The sequence below is a fragment of the Thalassophryne amazonica genome, chromosome 1, assembly GCF_902500255.1.
Source record: "Thalassophryne amazonica chromosome 1, fThaAma1.1, whole genome shotgun sequence".
In the NCBI taxonomy this organism is placed as follows: domain Eukaryota; kingdom Metazoa; phylum Chordata; class Actinopteri; order Batrachoidiformes; family Batrachoididae; genus Thalassophryne; species Thalassophryne amazonica.
In genome coordinates this window covers 45,611,794-45,629,520 of record NC_047103.1, presented here as the reverse complement: position 1 = coordinate 45,629,520, position 17,727 = coordinate 45,611,794, and the positions used below count along the sequence as shown (strand labels likewise).

The window sequence follows — 17,727 nt, the reverse complement described above, 5'->3', positions numbered from 1 at the left end:
TGTTGAAGTTCCCTGAAACAGTACTTTGAATGTAGCATCCATGGTGTGCTGTATTATTTCCCAGTAACATGAGTGTTTTTTCAGGACTTAATGTCAGTGTCATTCCGTGAGGGTGCCTGGCACCCGAAGAGGGTGGACCCTCAATGCATACTCCCAGACCAGGCATTAGTGTAAAAGAAGTCGTTGTCTTTATTCCAGGCTTAGGTTCAGTGCACAGGTTATCAATCAGCGGAGCAAAGGTACAAACAGGGCTAGGCATACACGCAGTCATAGTCAAGCAGGGTTCAGTGGCACAAGCAAACACATACATCAGGGATGAGGCAAAAGGCGCGGCCAAAAATACAAAGTAGGATCAAAAAACACGGCAAGGCAAATTATCATGTCTGTGAAGAAGGCTGGTAAGTGCACGGAGACAACAATATGGCAGAGGTGTGGTGGCAGGGAGGAGTTTAAATAGGCTGGTGTTGCATGTGCAGGTGAATGATCTAGAAAGGGGGCGTGGCTGGAGGACAAAGGTTATACATAGTGCAAGATAGTGAGGAAGGAGCACACAAGGTGGAGTGATGAAACGACAGACATGTGAACAGGTGCCAAGAGCGTGAGTAAAACACAAAGCAGAAAGAATCAGTGAGAGACGACGACACAATGGCAGGTGCAGGGGCGTGGGGTGAAAACAAACAAATGGAGTGAGGATGAAAGGGAACACATATCAAAAGTGGGGGACCGAATACAACTATGAACAGGTACGAACGGAGCATGAACATGAGAACAGAAAATAAGTACAACGGAAAAACTACATCGGAACTGATAAGAGAATAATAAGAAAATAAACACTAAGAGGAAACTGAACTGGACCTGACTAAGAAAATAAAATGATTAAACAAACCAAAAATGAAACAGAGACTAAGTGATAAACAGAACCTGATATTAAAGCACAAAAAAATCATATTAGAAATGGGAACAGCAAAATGAACAAATGATAACTAAATGACAATGAAAACACAGACTGACTGAATAAAACAAGAACGGAACTGAACCATGACCAAAGTAAGAAAAGAAACAAAGTGACAAAACAGAACAGAGAATAAACGTGGCAGAAATAAAACAACTACGAGGTCTATTAGAAAAGTATCCGACCTTATTATTTTTTTCAAAAACCATATGGATTTGAATCACGTGTGATTACATCAGACATGCTTGAACCCTCGTGGGCATGCGAGAGTTTTTTCACGCCTGTCGGTTACGTCATTCGCCTGTGGGCAGTCTTTGAGTGAGGAGTCGCCCACCCTCTCGTCGTTTTTTTCATTGTTTAGGAATGGCTCAGAGACTGCTGCTTTGTTTGATCAAACTTTTTTCAAAACTGTAAGGCACAACTGAGTGGACACCATTTGATAAATTCAGCTGGTTTTCAGTAAAAATTTTAACGGCTGATGAGAGATTTTGGTCTGGTAGTGTCGCCGTAAGGACGGCCCACGGCACCTGACGGCGATCTGCGCTTCGAGGCGGCAGCGTCTCGCCGTTTCAAGTTGAAAACTTCCACATTTCAGGCTCTGTTGACCCAGTAAGACTTTTCAGAAGAAGTCGGCATGAGGAGTTTATTCGGACATTCCATTGTTTACGGACATGTTAACCACAGGGAAATGACGTCACCGACACGCGTGAAAAAACTCACGCATGCGCACGAGGGTTCAAGCATGATTGGTGTAATCGCATGTCATTCAAATCCATATAGTTAAAAAAAAATAAAAGGGTCGGTTTATTATCTAATAGACCTCGTAAGAAATGGTGAGAAAAAGGAGGAGGAAAAAATAGAATCAAAACACCGATCACGGCCAAATCCTGACAGTCAGCACTGATATTGCAATGAAGAGTTTTTGACTTCTGCTAAAGTTCTATGTTGTTGGCATTTGTCTGTCAGTAATTTTGTTTGTAAGTCAGCAGAACACCTCAACAGATGTCAATTTAATTTGGTGGAGAAGTAGACCTTGGATTTAAGAAGAGATGATTAAATTTTGGTGATAAAATCCATGATCTTCCCTTTTCTCAAAATTAAGATTTAATGTGTGATCACAGGCAAGAGCTGCCCAGTATTCAAGATTATGGTCAGGATCAGTAGCCGGAGGTCAAGATCAAAGATCAGGAGTCAAATATGAGTGATCAAGAACAAAGATCAGGCTTAAGACCACAGGCCAGCAATCAAAATCAAAATTCAGTGATCAGGATCTAAAAATGTTAGAGAACATGTTCAAAGCATAACCCACTCACACCAAAAAACAAACAAACAAACAAATAAACAAACAAGATGAAAGGAAAATGTCAACAGAGATTTAAACAGAGGACTGTTGGAAATTGGCAGAGGTATGTGCACTCTGAGGGCTCTTCTAGTATTTAGGATGTCTTCATAGTAAGTCCCTTCGGCTGCTCCCTTGTTTGCACTCGGGGTCGCCACAGCAAATCCAAGGTGGATCTGCATGTTGAATTGGCACAGGTTTTACGCCAGATGCCCTTCCTGACACAATGCCACATGACATGGAGAAATGTGGCAGGGGTGGGATTTGATCCCAGAACCTTCTGCACTGAAGCCAAGCGCATTAACCACTTGGCCACCACCGTCTTCATATTATGGTTAATATCAGTGTTTCCCCAGTCTTGGTCCTTGGGACCCAAAGTACTGCATGTTTGTCCCTGATCTACTCAGACCACATCAGCACAGTCAGGTCTATTTCCTCAGTCAAAAGCTGGAAGAACAATGGAACACACCTGAATATGTCCATATACAACCCCTGGCAAAAATTATGGAATCACGGGCCTCGGAGGATGTTCATTCAGTTGTTTAATTTTATAGAAAAAAGCAGATCACAGACATGACACAAAACTAAAGTCATTTCAAATGGCAACTTCCTGGCTTTAAGAAACACTATAAGAAATCATGAAAAATAATTGTGGCAGTCAGTAACGGTTACTTTTTTAGACCAAGCAGAGGGAAAAAAATATTGTAGTACGTGGAAAAATGAAAAGTATGCAGTACTTTGGATTCTGAGGATGAGGATTGGCAAACACTTGTTAATACAAATAGAATGTCATATACATATGCTAATTAATAGTGGTTTAACTTGGATAAATCATCCCAGCATAAGAAAAAAAAAATGCATAGTAAGACATTTAACATGCAGAACGGGCACACAATGAGGAGGCAGGGAGTTAAGTGGGGGGTTGGTAGTTAGATGTATAGTCAGGCAGAGGAGTAGATAGATAGTTATTGATATACTGTACTCATTAGGTTGATGAGCTCCAAATGCTACATGTCTGTCAAAATCCTTGGGTACATAAAAAAGCTGGTGGGACATTTGATAATTCAAAGCTTTATTTCAAGCTTGGCTACAAGGCAATGATTTGGAAAGTGGATTTAATTTTTTCATTGTACCCTTGAGATGATTGTGCAGATGCTGCGTGTCCTCCGCACATGTGGCATTTGTCACATAATGAAATGATGGGTCTGCAAAGGGCTAGAAGAGCTTTGATTTAAGCCAGTTCAAATGACACCTCGTGTTGTGCGTCAGTAATCCTCGCTGCATGTTTGTCACGGGTCAGGCTAGATATGAATAATGCATGAGAAGACATCTGACTGAGCGGCTGGTTAAAGGTGGTCCTCCCTCTAATGACGGCTAACACATGCCATCCATGCCATTTCTGATGAAAAGAGGTAATGCAAGACAAACACTGGGGGCATGGACTCAATTTGTTTGGTTGCAGGTTGTGCTGGAATGCGAGAGTCCGCCTTCATGTGAGAGAAACGCCAATAAAGTACGACTGCTTTATGTAACATTAAGTGATTAAGAAGCTTTTGTGTAGATGAAAATGATGGAACTGTTGACTGATGGAAAATTCAGACGGAGAACAAAGAACGGTGGATTAATTTTTGTCTGACCTGTGACTAACGGGTAAAACAACGATCAAAGGAGGAACATGCTTTGTTACAAATAATATTAATGGCATTTAGGATGAAAATGAAAGAAGGTAAAGGAATAAGTCTGTGTTTCCCACATGGTACTGTTGATGCCCCTCGTGCAGAACTGAGTCTTTGTCCAATTTCACAGAAGAAGAAGCTGATCATTATCATAAAAGCAGCACAACTGCCAGTCTGTAACGCACACTTGATCTGATTAAGGCTGCAGTGTTGTGCCCTTGGGCGACGTCTGTAGTCTTGCGCGCTGAGATAACCTGATCTCCACTCTTCTCTGGCACAGAGTCCAATTTAGCAGCTCAAAACTATGAATAAATCTCTTATCCAATAATTGAATTCTTTCACAAAGGCACATTTTCAAGGTTAGGTTCAAATGCAAATCAATTTTCAGCTTGAACAGTGAAGAAAAAAATCATTTTTCCTGAACAATTGGGACATACGTAAAACCTAATACTTCCTGTTAAAGTGGGATTTAGCAGTTGTTGTATTCATTAGATTTGTGTAGAATAGGCACCAAACTGGAAATTGAGTCCTCACACAGTGTTGTACATGCAGCATACAGTAAGTGATGTACACATGGCTGACGGCTCCATCGTTCAACACAAAACACACTCGACAGTCTTCCTGTGCCTCCACTTCTTCAGGTCTAGAATAAGAAATTCCACTAATTGTTTGGAGGGTTAATTGGTATTTATTTGGCATGCTTCCCCTAATTATTTCTCCGGACATGTTTTGTCTTGTGCATAATTTGCCGTTCCTCAGGGGACAGTGCAGTGAGTGGGTTTGTAGAGAGAGCCGGCTAATGGGGGTTGATGGCACTGCATACCAATGCACAGGGTGGCCACAGTCTGCACACAGGCACTGTGTTGTTGTGCAATTGTAGCGAGTGTGTGTGTTTGTGTGTGGGTGAACACCACACATATTGTAGGTGTGTGTGTGTTCTCTACTTGTCCCCACTCACATCCTGTCTGGATCGAAACCCTGCCCTTCCTGTGCTAAAATAAACCACCTTGGGATGCTGAGAACCTTGCACAGAGTGCTGAGTACTGTTTGGTTTTCCTGAGTCCTTTTGTGCAGCATTTATACAGCTTGCAATCTTGTTCAACAACATTTAATTGGGTTATTGTACAAAGTGTGTTTTAATCTAGGTTTTACAGTTTGATAGGATCGGAGATTTCATGTTAAATAAACAGAAAATTAGATAAGAGTAATAAAAATAGACCATGGATAGAGAAGTGAAGATGAGCTGCTTGGTCTGCTTGACCAAGGCCAGGATGAGTGGCAGAAAATGAAGGAATTAAATAAACAGTAAATTTTGCAGCGCAAAATAGACACTGCAGTGCGTACATGGAATCTTTTAATTATTCTTTACATATTGCTAATTTTCCTTCCTGAAAGATATACGTAGCTGTATCATTGTGTCACATCAGCTCTATCATATTGTTAAATCAGCTCTATCAAAGTGATAAATCAGCTCTATCAAAGTGTTAAATAAGCCTTATCAAAATGCTAAATCAGCCCCATTCAAGTGTTAAATTAGCCCTATCATAGTGATAAATCAGCCCTATCAAAGTGTTAAATAGCCCCATCAAAGTGCTAAATCAGCCCCATCCAAGTGTTAAATTAGCCCTATCATAGTGATAAATCAGCCCTATCAAAGTGTTAAATAGCCCCATCAAAGTGCTAAATCAGCCCCAACCAAGTGTTAAATTAGCCCTATCATAGTGATAAATCAGCCCTATCAAAGTGATAAATCAGCCCTATCAAAGTGTTAAATTAGCCCTATCAAAATGCTAAATCAGCCCCATCCAAGTGTTAAATTAGCCCTATCATAGTGTTAAATCAGCCCTATCAAAGTGATAAATCATACCCATCATAGTGATAAATCAGCTCTATCATAGTGATAAATCAGCTCTATCATAGTGATAAATCAGCCCTATCAAAGTGATAAATCATACCCATCATAGTGATAAATCAGCTCTATCATAGTGATAAATCAGCTCTATCATAGTGATAAATCAGCCCTAACAAAGTGATAAATCAGCCCCATCCAAGTGTTAAATTAGCCCTATCATAGTGATAAATCAGCTCTATCAAAGTGATAAATCAGCCCTATCAAAGTGTTAAATTAGCCCTATCAAAATGCTAAATCAGCCCCATCCAAGTGTTAAATTAGCCCTATCATAGTGTTAAATCAGCCCTATCAAAGTGATAAATCAGACCCATCAAAGTGTTAAATTAGCCCTATCATAGTGATAAATCAGCTCTATCAAAGTGATAAATCAGCCCTATCAAAGTGTTAAATTAGCCCTATCAAAATGCTAAATCAGCCCCATTCAAGTGTTAAATTAGCCCTATCAAAGTGTTAAATTAGCCCTATCAAAATGCTAAATCAGCCCCATCCAAGTGTTAAATTAGCCCTATCATAGTGATAAATCAGCTCTATCAAAGTGATAAATTAGCCCCATCAAAATGCTAAATCAGCCCCATCCAAGTGTTAAATTAGCCCCATCAAAGCTTTAAATCACCACCACCAAAGTGTTAAATCTGCCCTGTCAAAATGATAAGTCACCCCCATCAAAGTGTCAAATTAGATTTATCAAAGTGATAAATCAGCCCTATCAGTGTTAAATAGCCCCATCAAAGTGCTCAATCAGCCCCATCCAAGTGTTAAATTAGCCCTATCATAGTGTTAAATCAGCCCTATCAAAGTGATAAATCAGACCCTTCAAAGTGTTAAATCAGCTCTATCAAAGTGTTAAATTAACCCTATCAAAGTGTTAAATCAGCCCTATCAAAGTGCTAAATTAACCCTATCAAAGTGTTAAATCAGCTCTATCAATGTGTTAAATTAACCCTATCAAAGTTAAATCAGCCCTATCAAAGTGATAAATCAGCCCTAACAAAGTGTTAAGTTAGCCCTATCAAAGTGTTAAATCAGCCCTTTATGACAGCGTAACAAGCCTTTATGCTGCTGCCTGAAGAAGTTACGCTGCAGTTGGGCCGTTACATTGTTTTCGAGGATGTGTAGCGGGAAAATGATCATTTCTCTATGTTGATTGTGGACCCACTGTTTCTGATTTAGAAGCAGTGTGTCCACAATTGATTAAATCAACCTCTGTCAAAGGCATTTAAAGATGTCAATCATGACTCACCTTTCTGCTGATTAAAGTTGCTATTGGGACTCTTTTCTGTTGTTGTGGGCAAGAAAAGAGAATCGTCCACTGTTTCACACTGTACAGTTTTTATTAGTTCCTTATAACGTGCCTTTCCTTTGGACAGCACACGAAGGTTCTCTTGTGTGGACTGTGGGACAACTTAGCGCGGCACAGCCACATGGCGAGCGCTGCAAGCGGCAGTATTGTAGGGGGGACCAGGGGCATTCTCCCCCGGAACATTTTTTTTTAATTTATAACCCTCTGAAAAACTATTGCCTGCATTTTAAGGGCCAAATTTTGTGAAGTAAAGCCATAGTTTTTGTTTGTTTGTTTGTTTTTATCTTTGTTACAGCCTTACTTTAAAGCCAAAAGAAATGAGATCTGGATCACCTCCAAAATTCAGTGGTCTGTCTGCCTGTCTGTTAATCAGTCAATCAAATCACTTTATTTATCCCTGAGGGGCAATTTTAAAATGGCACGACAGTAGCTTGGAAGACTTTAAAAATAAATAAATAAATAAATAACATACACACAAAACACAACCATCAACAATACACAGACCATGCAGCCACATTCAACAGCTAAAAAGGTTATACATGCTGGATTATAAAGTGCTTTTAAATAAAGTGCTATTAAAATGTGCTTCAAGCATCAGTTTCAAGCCATGAGGGGGCTAAAGTTCAGCGTTTAGTAGCTGGACAGCCCTGGGGATTAAAGTTGTCTTTCTCCTCTGTGTCTGACAGCCTGGACAACAAAGTCTGCGTCCTGAAGGAAGCCACTCAAACTCAGAAGAAAGCACATGGGTGGAGTCATGTCATATTTTATTATATTCAGCAATTTTTACAGTCAAGTTAGCAGGATTGTGTCAAAACATTTTGAAGAAATTTTCACCACAAATGCATATTAGGCCATGGAAGACTCCATTAAATTTTGGAGGTGATTTGGATCCAGATTCTGGATCAAGATTTCACTTCATATTCGTTTTGAAGGATTACGTTTAAACTACTTCATGGATTCTCACCAAATTTGCACCACAGATAGATATTTGGGCATGGAAGACTCCACTGAATTTTGGAGGTGATCTGGATCCAGACTGTCAAACATCAGAAATCTCTGCTCTTGTTTTCATCATGAGTTAAACAGCTGAGTATTTTCTGAATTTATCCCTTTTTGTTTCATAAAATGTGAGAAAATGAAAAATATTGATCAATGCTCCTCAAAGCCTAAGATTCCCCAAATGCCGTGTTTGGTCCACAAGCCAAAGATATTCAGTTTACTGTCAGAGAGAAGTTGGGTTGGGGAGGGGCATTGTGAATTAAGAGGATTAAATCAGAGAATCTGGGCATGTGAGAAAAAACTGATTTAAAACAATCGATTACCAAAATTGTTGCTGATTAATAATTGATTAATAATCAAATTATTTGTTGCAGCTCTAGCACGTATGCTGTCATTGCACGTTTTCATTTTGTTAATGTAAAATCAATTGCTGACGTCTTCTCTCCACCTCTCTTTTCACTTCCAGCTCATAGTGGAGAAGACCACAGACTTCCCCTCTGCTGAGTTCTCTCTGGTGGAGGATGTAGCTCTGCACTTCACCTGTTTGATGGACAGGCTGAACGAGCAGCGCCTCTTCCAGCCTGACCTTTGCGACGTGGACATTGTTCTGGTGCGTCAGCACAGCACTTTCCCCGCACACAAAGGTGTGCTGGCGGCCTACAGCCCTTTCTTCCACTCGCTCTTTGCACAAAGCAAGCAGCTGCGACGGGTGGACCTGTCTCTGGATGCCCTCACCTCTCAGGGCCTGCAGCAAATCCTCAACTTTATTTACACCTCCAAGCTGCTCGTGAGCGGCCGCACTGTCCGCGACGTGCTCAACGCTGCCACTCTGCTTCAGATGAGTGACATTGCAGCTTCTTGCCGCGACCTCATCAGCAGCTATTCGCTGAGAACCACCTGCACAGACATGGCGGCTCAGGGGGCGCTCGGCAACAGTGAACCACCTGCGGTGATGCCTCCTACCCAGATGTACCGGGAGATCAAAAAGGAGTCGGAGCTAGGCAGGGTGCACGTACAGGACGGTGGCAGCCCATTCTTGGTTAAAGTGGAGGAGGCAGGCAAGATGAGTTCCCAGACAAATCAGTACTACAAGAAGGAGGAGGGACCAGGTACTGGAACGGGCGTGGCTGCTTTGTGCAATGTTGATGGCAACAAGGAGGAGTCAAAGACAGCAGATGGCCACACCTCCTTCAACAGAAATCAGATCATCGTGGAGGTAAATCTTAACAACCAGACTCTGAATGTTTCCAAGGGGTCAGAGGGTAAAACGGGAGACGCAGCAGAGGCCGTGTTCGGCCGTTGCTGTGACGACAAGAGAGAGGGTGTGGTGAACGAGTCAGAAAATGAGGATGCAGGCGGAGAAGAGGACGACAGGAACTGCAAAAGAAGGGACATACTGGGGCAGAGCAGCGAAGATGAGGAGGAGGATGTGGATGAAGAGGAGGAGGAGAATACCCTCAGCATTCCAGGCTTGGAGCAAAGGCCCCTGATGGATCGACCTCGAAGAGCCACCAGAGCCTTGGCCAAAGCAGCCACGGCGGTTTCTCTGCGCCACACGCTTGCCGAGGCAACGTTAGCCAACCAGAGGCAAGGTGGCAAGAGGACGCTGGATGCAGACGGTCTCGGTCAGAAGGTAAGATTAGAGGAGAAGCAACATTTTCCATGTAAGAAATGCCCTCGCATCTTTAACAACCGCTGGTACCTGGAAAAACACATGAACGTCACTCACAACCGCATGCAGATCTGCAATAACTGCGGGAAACGCTTTCTGCTGGAGAGCGAGCTGCTGCTGCACCAACAAACCGACTGCGAGAAGAGCATTCAGGTACCACATTTAGATTATTACTAATACGAGTATAGTAGTAGTAGATGTAGCATGTTTTAGTAACTGTGACAGAGCACATTCAATTTAATATTTTTGTAAGATTTTCCCAGATAATTTGTACGTAATCTCTTTTTGCAAAGTGTGTAACATGTGGGAAGGCCTTCAAGAAGCTGTGGTCATTACACGAGCATAACAAGATTGTGCACGGCTATGCCGAGAAGAAGTTCTCCTGTGAGACCTGTGAGAAGAAGTTCTACACCATGGCTCACGTCAGGAAGCACATGGTTGGTGAGTGACAGTAACATGAAGGATTCTGATTGGTCATTTTGACTGTGCTATGTTTTTCACATAACTTAAGAAATCTCAAGTTAGACATCAATCTTCTTCAAGGTGTGAACGGGTTTGTGTCCATGCTTGAAATAAAATGTGGCTTCTGTGACCGTATCACAGTTTCAGTATTGTTATTCTCTGCATTATGTTGCATGATATAAAAACAAACCAAATACGAGGTCTGTCCAAAAAGTAACGGACCCTTTTATTTTTTTCAAAAACCATATGGATTTGAATCACGTGTGATTGCATCAGCCAAGCTTAAACCTTCGTGCGCATGCGTGAGTTTTTTCACGCCTGTCGGTTGCGTCATTCGCCTGTGAGCAGGCTTTGTGTGAGCAGTGGTCCACCCCTCTCGTCGGATTTTTATTGCGAATAAAATGTCTGAATGATTTGGAGCTTTGCTGCATCAAATCTTTCCAGAAACTGTGAGAGACCTCCAGGTGGACACCATTCGGAAAATTCAGATGGCTTTCAGGGACGATTTTATGGGGATTACACAGATTAAGGAGTGCTCCAGCCGGTTTAAAGACCGCCCACAGCATCTGAGATCGCGGCGCACTCCGAGCGCCGATCGACAGGCTGAAACCCCTCTGAAACAACCAGATAATTTCCAAAGTGAAGGCTTTGTTGATCCGGGATGTCGTCTGACTTCCACAGAAATGGCAGAAGACGTGGACATCAGCACTTTTTCGGCACATTCCACTGTTACAGGAGTTTTTGTCATGGAAAGAGAAGTGGAGGGATGCGCTACGGAGCCGCTCATGGCGCAGACAAAAGCACCTCCATGTTGGTCTCACAGGATGGCTTTCAGATGGCTTTCAGACGGCTTTTGGTTGCTTTTCAGTCGTGTGACTATCCGAGAAATTGTGAATGAGCTGGACATGCCAGAACATGTCCTGTGAGGCTTCATCACGGCGTTGCTTTGCGCCATGCGGTTCCTGTCCCAACGCGCGAATTTCTCCGCTCCTCTTTCCATGACAAAAACTCCTGTAACAGTGGAATGTGCCGTTCATTTCCAAAGTGAAGGCTTTGTTGATTCGGGACGTCGTCTGACTTCCACAGAACTAGGAAGAAGATGTGGACATCACTTTTTCGGCACATTCCACTGTTACAGGAGTTTTTGTCATGGAAAGAGGAGCAGAAGGATTCGCGCGTCGGCACGGAGCTGCATGGCGCAAAGCAACGCCATGATGAAGCCTCACAGAACATGTTCTGGCATATCCAGCTCATCCACAATTTCAAGGATAGTCACACGACTGAAAAGCAACCAAAAGCCGTCTGAAAGCCATCTGAAAGCCATCCTGTGAGATATTATAAAGACTGAGTAGATGTGAGAGAGGCCACAGCTCTTAAGTGTATAAAATCATACAAACAAGACTTTTTCTGTGCATAATACTGGTGAAGCAAAATTATGTACTGCTTCAAAAATCCACTGTGGAGTCTTAATTTCACCCACCTGCTGCAGTCTCACTTCATCTGACAGCTTCGTGTATATTCAGAACTGAGTGATTGTAATTGTTGTGAAAGTGTAGGAACACGGACCCACAACAGGGGGCGCAATGAATGGACAATGGAGGAAGTAAAAAACAAGATTTACTACTGAAACAAGCACGAGTAGTATAACAAACACAATGTTTAGGGTCGAATCCGCTGGTGTCGTGTGGGCAGGCTCGAAGATAGGAGACGTCCGTCTCAGTCGAACCGGAACCACCCAGATCTCCACTGCCACCGAACCCCGGAAATACTGGAACCGCCAAGTCCCGAATTCCCAGGTGGCCACTGCCTCCGCTCGTCGGATCCGGTACTGCTGGCAGGAGAGAGCAAGAACACACAGGAGTGGATGAACGCACCCAGTACAGAGAGGGGAGAAGCCGCCTCCACCTCTTGGCAAAGTTCAGCAGGAAGGTGAGTACTTATCCAAAGAAGGAGGGTCTCAGTAGTCACCAGTCCTGAAAGGTTTAACAAGTTTATCAATCACAGAATATGCTGCAAAGAATGTTACCTTGGTCTTAGGCGATATCTCGGCACTGAGGTGGAGACGCCGTCCTCCTGATATACCTCGGTGCTGAGTAGAAACAGCTGTGTTTGGTGATGGGTGACAGCTGTCACCCAGATTACTCCCATGATGCGGTAGCGCCCTCTGGTGCCTGGAGCCCGCACTCCAGGCAGGGCGCCCTCTGGTGGTGGTGGGCCAGCAGTACCTCCTCTTCAGCGGCCCACACAACAGTAATGCTTTGCGCTCACCATGGCAATTCCCTTTTACGTTGTCCATATATCCCAGTAATCTCCTCTAAATGTGACATGCTGCACAATTTCATACAGCAACAACAAGAACTATTTCACTATATGAAAAGCCACGTAATGCCATCCAAAGTGTTTTGTGCACCATCTCAGATGTGCTTTATTTGTTTTTTCTTTTAAATTTCTGATATCCAATGCAGTAATTTTGGCCAATATCAGACCAATACTGATCCAAAATATCAGATCAGTGCACTCCTAATCAGGCGCAGAGCTTGTGCATTCATAATGTCCATCACAACAAAGTGTATTTCTTTCTCTCTGCACTTCCCTGGCATCAATATCCGGGGTTCTATTACAGATTTATGCAAAACGTAAGCAGTATTTTCACAATGTTGACAAAAAAACAAAAGCGAAATGACATTCAGTGAGACTGTTGTGAGAACTGCAGTTGCAATAGTCATGGAAATGGATGGGTAAGTCCCACAAATATTGCCATTTTGTTTTTGTTCTTTTTCATGTCCAGTAATGCCATGAAAAATGGCATGGATTTTCATGGACTCTGCTGGATTTTGATTAATAGATTGCGGGATACGGTTGGAATGTCAGGTCCTGTATTAGAGTGGTTTAGCTCTTACTTGGTTGGTAGAACTTTTAGTGTTTCTGTGAACAATGTGATGTCTGAATCTGCTGATCTTTTGTGGGGTGTCCCGCAGGGCTCAGTCCTGGGTCCGATTTTGTTCCTGCTGTATATCCTTCCTCTTGGTAAGCTGATCCAGCAGTTCTGCGATGTGTCCTACCATTTGTATGCCGATGACTTGCAGCTGTACTGTTCTTTTAAGACAACTGAAGCACAGAAAATTTGTTCTCTCATTAGTTGTCTCACTAAAATTACAGAATGGCTTACTGAAAACAGCCTGCAGTTGAATTCTAATAAGACTGAGACATTGATTGTAGCTCCAGATAGTGCTATGTCTGTCATTAAGAATCACCTTGGTAATCTGAGCAGCTCTGTTAAAGGCAGCCTGCGTAACCTGGGTGTCATTTTGGATGGAGGGATGTCTTTGGAACATCACACCAGGCAGCTCGTTAAGAACTGTTTTTTTTCCAAATTCGAAACATTTCCAAATTACGCAAAATGGTGGCTTTTAATGAGCTAGAGATGATTGTGCATGCATTTGTTTCTTCACGACTTGATTATTGTAACAGTGTCTTTACATGCCTCAGTAAGAAAGAGCTGGCCCGCCTGCAGGTAGTGCAAAATTCTGCTGCACGACTTCTTACCCGCGTCCACAGGAGAATGCATATTACTCCTGTCCTCAAGTCTTTACATTGGCTCCCTGTTTTTTACAGGATAAATTACAAAATCCTCGTGCTGACCTTTAGAGCTCTACATGGGCAGGCACCGGAATACATTAAGGACCTGATCCAGCCTTGTTTCCAGCAGGAGTTTGAGGTCTTCCAATCAGAACCTGCTGATGGTTCCCCGAACTTGTTTTAAAACTCGAAGGGACAGATCTTTTAAAGCTGTGGCACCTCGCCTCTGGAATGAGCTTCCCTGTTCTCTTCGCTCACTAGATTCTGTGGATGTTTTTAGACAGCAACTAAAGACACATTTTTTTTAAACTGGCATTTTAGTGTCAATTTATTTTATTGTTCTATATTTGTATGTGTTGTTTTTATTGTCTATTTATATCGTGTGAAGCACTTTGTGACCTTGGTCTGTGAAAAGTGCTATATAAATAAAGCTTACTTACTTACTTACTTACTTATAACATCATCTGTTTTAAGGTTCAACAAGCTCTCCATCTCTGACGTCATCCACATGTATTGTGCCATCTGTTTTACAATGTTATGGGACTCTTTCTATATGTCATGGGACTTGTAATAACATAAAAAGTGTTTCCGTTGCAGTTTTGAAAAAAAAAATGCCTTCTTTGATTTGCCTGAAAACTACATCATGCAAGTGTAAAAACATTTTTTGCGATAAATGGGAGTTTTCTCAGAATATGCCTTTCCATTAATTCAGTTAATTTATTATAGCACCAAATCGCAGCATAAGTTGCCCCAAGCAAGTTTGCAGGGGTAAGGTGTAATCTTCCCAACCCCCAGAGCAATTATAGGAAGAAACCTCAAGTGGATCAGACTCAGGGGGTGACCATCTGCATTGGCCATACGACCAATGACAAATAAATGGCAATAAAGTACAACAGAAAAATGTCGAAGACACAAAACAGAGATGACGGAACCAAGCATCCAGACACTTGTCAGTTCCAGTGGTCATGGTAACCACCCTGTCCAACAGAAAAGCGGCAAAGGTCCAATGAACAGCACCCACTGTCCACAGGTGACATTTCTGAAAGTCCTCCAGATGCCACAGTTTGGCCACCAACCAACTCAAGGCTCCCTTCGTAGTTCCGCACTACACTCCGATAAAGGAGATTGGTGGTAGAAAAGTTGCAGTACTCCTCCTCTTCACTATAGCCATCAGTGATGTAAGTGAAGCAACTTCAACAGCATCTCGAACAAAGAGACAGAATTCAATCTGCAGGATTGAACAACTCATAAAACAATATTTCTTTTTATATTTGCATTTAGGAAGCTAATGGACTGAGATGATGCAAAGTGAAGTCATGGTTTTCTGTTATGAGCTCCCCTTTCCCCAGTTATATTCCATAGTATACACAATTAAAGTAAATTGAAGCAACCATCCAAAGAAATCAAAGTAAACACTGATGAAAATACAAAATCTCACTTTACTGCTTCACCTCAGGGAGCTTTGGTGGGCGCTGTTCACTATGCACTCAGACAGGTTGGCACTAATCCTTTAACTTTTCACTTGTCTGCTTGCTAGTTACCACTGCTCTGTAGGCATAGCACATTCTATTTTAAAGGGCCGTACAGGTGCAATTCTGACCAGATGATATCATGTGTGGACTAAGGTACACCCATACCTGATGAATATGTCAATTACAACCCATCTGTGCCCAGGGCCCGGCTCTGTTCCACTATTTCCCATCACTTAAATAGCAAAGTTCACTTGAACATGCCCGATATGGATTTGTGCCCTCTGCACTACTCGTTTTTACACCTGCCTACAAGATAAACCCCAATAGTATGTATTTTAGTTTTTGATGGTCCTGTCTCTTATTTTGTTTGACTTTAATATGTGACTTGAAATGCATGTACAGTAGTGTTCAGAATAATAGTAGTGCTATGTGACTAAAAAGATTAATCCAGGTTTTGAATATATTTCTTATTGTTACATGGGAAACAAGGTAGCAGATTCAGTAGATTCTCACAAATCCAACAAGACCAAGCATTCATGATATGCACACTCTTAAGGCTATGAAATTGGGCTATTAGTAAAAAAAAAAGTAGAAAAGGGGGTGTTCACAATAATAGTAGTGTGGCATTCAGTCAGTGAGTTCGTCGATTTTGTGGAACAAACAGGTGTGAATCAGGTGTCCCCTATTTAAGGATGAAGCCAGCACCTGTTGAATATGCTTTTCTCTTTGAAAGCCTGAGGAAAATGGGACGTTCAAGACATTGTTCAGAAGAACAGCGTAGTTTGATTAAAAAGTTGATTGGAGAGGGTAAAACCTATACGCAGGTGCAAAAAATTATAGGCTGTTCATCTACAATGATCTCCAATGCTTTAAAATGGACAAAAAACCAGAGACGCGTGGAAGAAAATGGAAAACAACCATCAAAATGGATAGAAGAATAACCAGAATGGCAAAGGCTCACCCATTGATCAGCTCCAGGATGATCAAAGACAGTCTGGAGTTACCTGTAAGTGCTGTGACAGTTAGAAAACGCCTGTGTGAAGCTAATTTATTTGCAAGAATCCCCCGCAAAGTCCCTGTGTTAAATAAAAGACATGCAGAAGAGGTTACAATTTGCCAAAGAACACATCAACTGGCCTAAAGAGAAATGGAGGAATATTTTGTGGACTGATGAGAGTAAAATTGTTCTTTTTGGGTCCAAGGGCCGCAGACAGTTTGTGAGACGACCCCCAAACTCTGAATTCAAGCCACAGTTCACAGTGAAGACAGTGAAGCATGGTGGTGCAAGCATCATGATATGGGCATGTTTCTCCTACTGTGGTGTTGGGCCTATATATCACATACCAGGTGTCATGGATCAGTTTGGATATGTCAAAATACTTGAAGAGGTCATGTTGTTGTGAAAGTGTAGTGACACGGACCCACAACGGGGTGTAAATGAACGGACAATGAAAGAGTCGAATATGAACACTTTACTGTTGTGAAAGAGCACAACACAGAGGAATGTGAAATTTTACAGACAGTCAATCACAAGGGTGACGTGTGGGCAGGCTCGAGGATAGAAGACGTCTGTCCTGAGATGAACCGGAACCACACGATTTCTTCCGCCACCGAACCCGAAGAATACTGGAGCCGCCAAGTCCCGAGTCCCCAGGTGGCCACCGTCTTCGAAGGTCGGATCTGGTACTGCTGGCAGGGAGCAGAGACAATAAGATATGGGTGTGTGCACACCCAGTAACAACAACGGTGGGAATTCCACCTCCACCTCTAACACACACTCGTGCAGCTCCTGTCTACCCACTTATCTAACAGCTAACTGATCACCTGCAGAGGAATGGTCTATTTGAAGAGTTTCAGTCAGGTTTTAGAATTCATCATAGTACAGAAACAGCATTAGTGAAGGTTACAAATGATCTTCTTATGGCTTCGGACAGTGGACTTATCTCTGTGCTTGTTCTGTTGGACCTCAGTGCTGCTTTTGATACTGTTGACCATAAAATTTTATTACAGAGATTAGAGCATGTCATAGGTATTAAAGGCATTGCGCTGCGGTGGTTTGAATCATATTTGTCTAATAGATTACAGTTTGTTCAAAATGGGGAATCTTCTTCACAGACTAAAGTTAATTATGGAGTTCCACAAGGTTCTGTGCTAGGACCAATTTTATTCACTTTATACATGCTTCCCTTGGGTAGTATTATTAGACGGTATTGCTTAAATTTTCATTGTTACGCAGATGATACCCAGCTTTATCTATCCATGAAGCCAGAGGATACGCACCAATTAGCTAAACTGCAGGATTGTCTTACAGACATAAAGACATGGATGACCTCTAATTTCCTGCTTTTAAACTCAGATAAAACT

At 42.3% G+C, this 17,727-nt stretch overlaps 1 protein-coding gene across 3 annotated transcripts in view; it reads left to right on the top strand.

The window, feature by feature from the left end:
- zbtb47b (zinc finger and BTB domain containing 47b) overlaps positions 1 to 17,727 on the top strand; it is a 67,827-nt gene that overhangs the window by 37,464 nt on the left and 12,636 nt on the right. Inside the window, exons 2-4 of one of the 3 annotated variants that reach the window (XM_034168966.1) lie at positions 8,645 to 9,811; positions 9,920 to 10,003; positions 10,144 to 10,291. In XM_034168966.1, coding sequence (XP_034024857.1) covers positions 8,645 to 9,811; positions 9,920 to 10,003; positions 10,144 to 10,291 — 1,399 coding nt within the window. Of the gene's footprint in view, positions 1 to 8,644; positions 10,004 to 10,143; positions 10,292 to 17,727 lie in introns of all 3 variants that reach the window. The other 2 variants (XM_034168971.1, XM_034168964.1) reach the window with 2 other exon arrangements.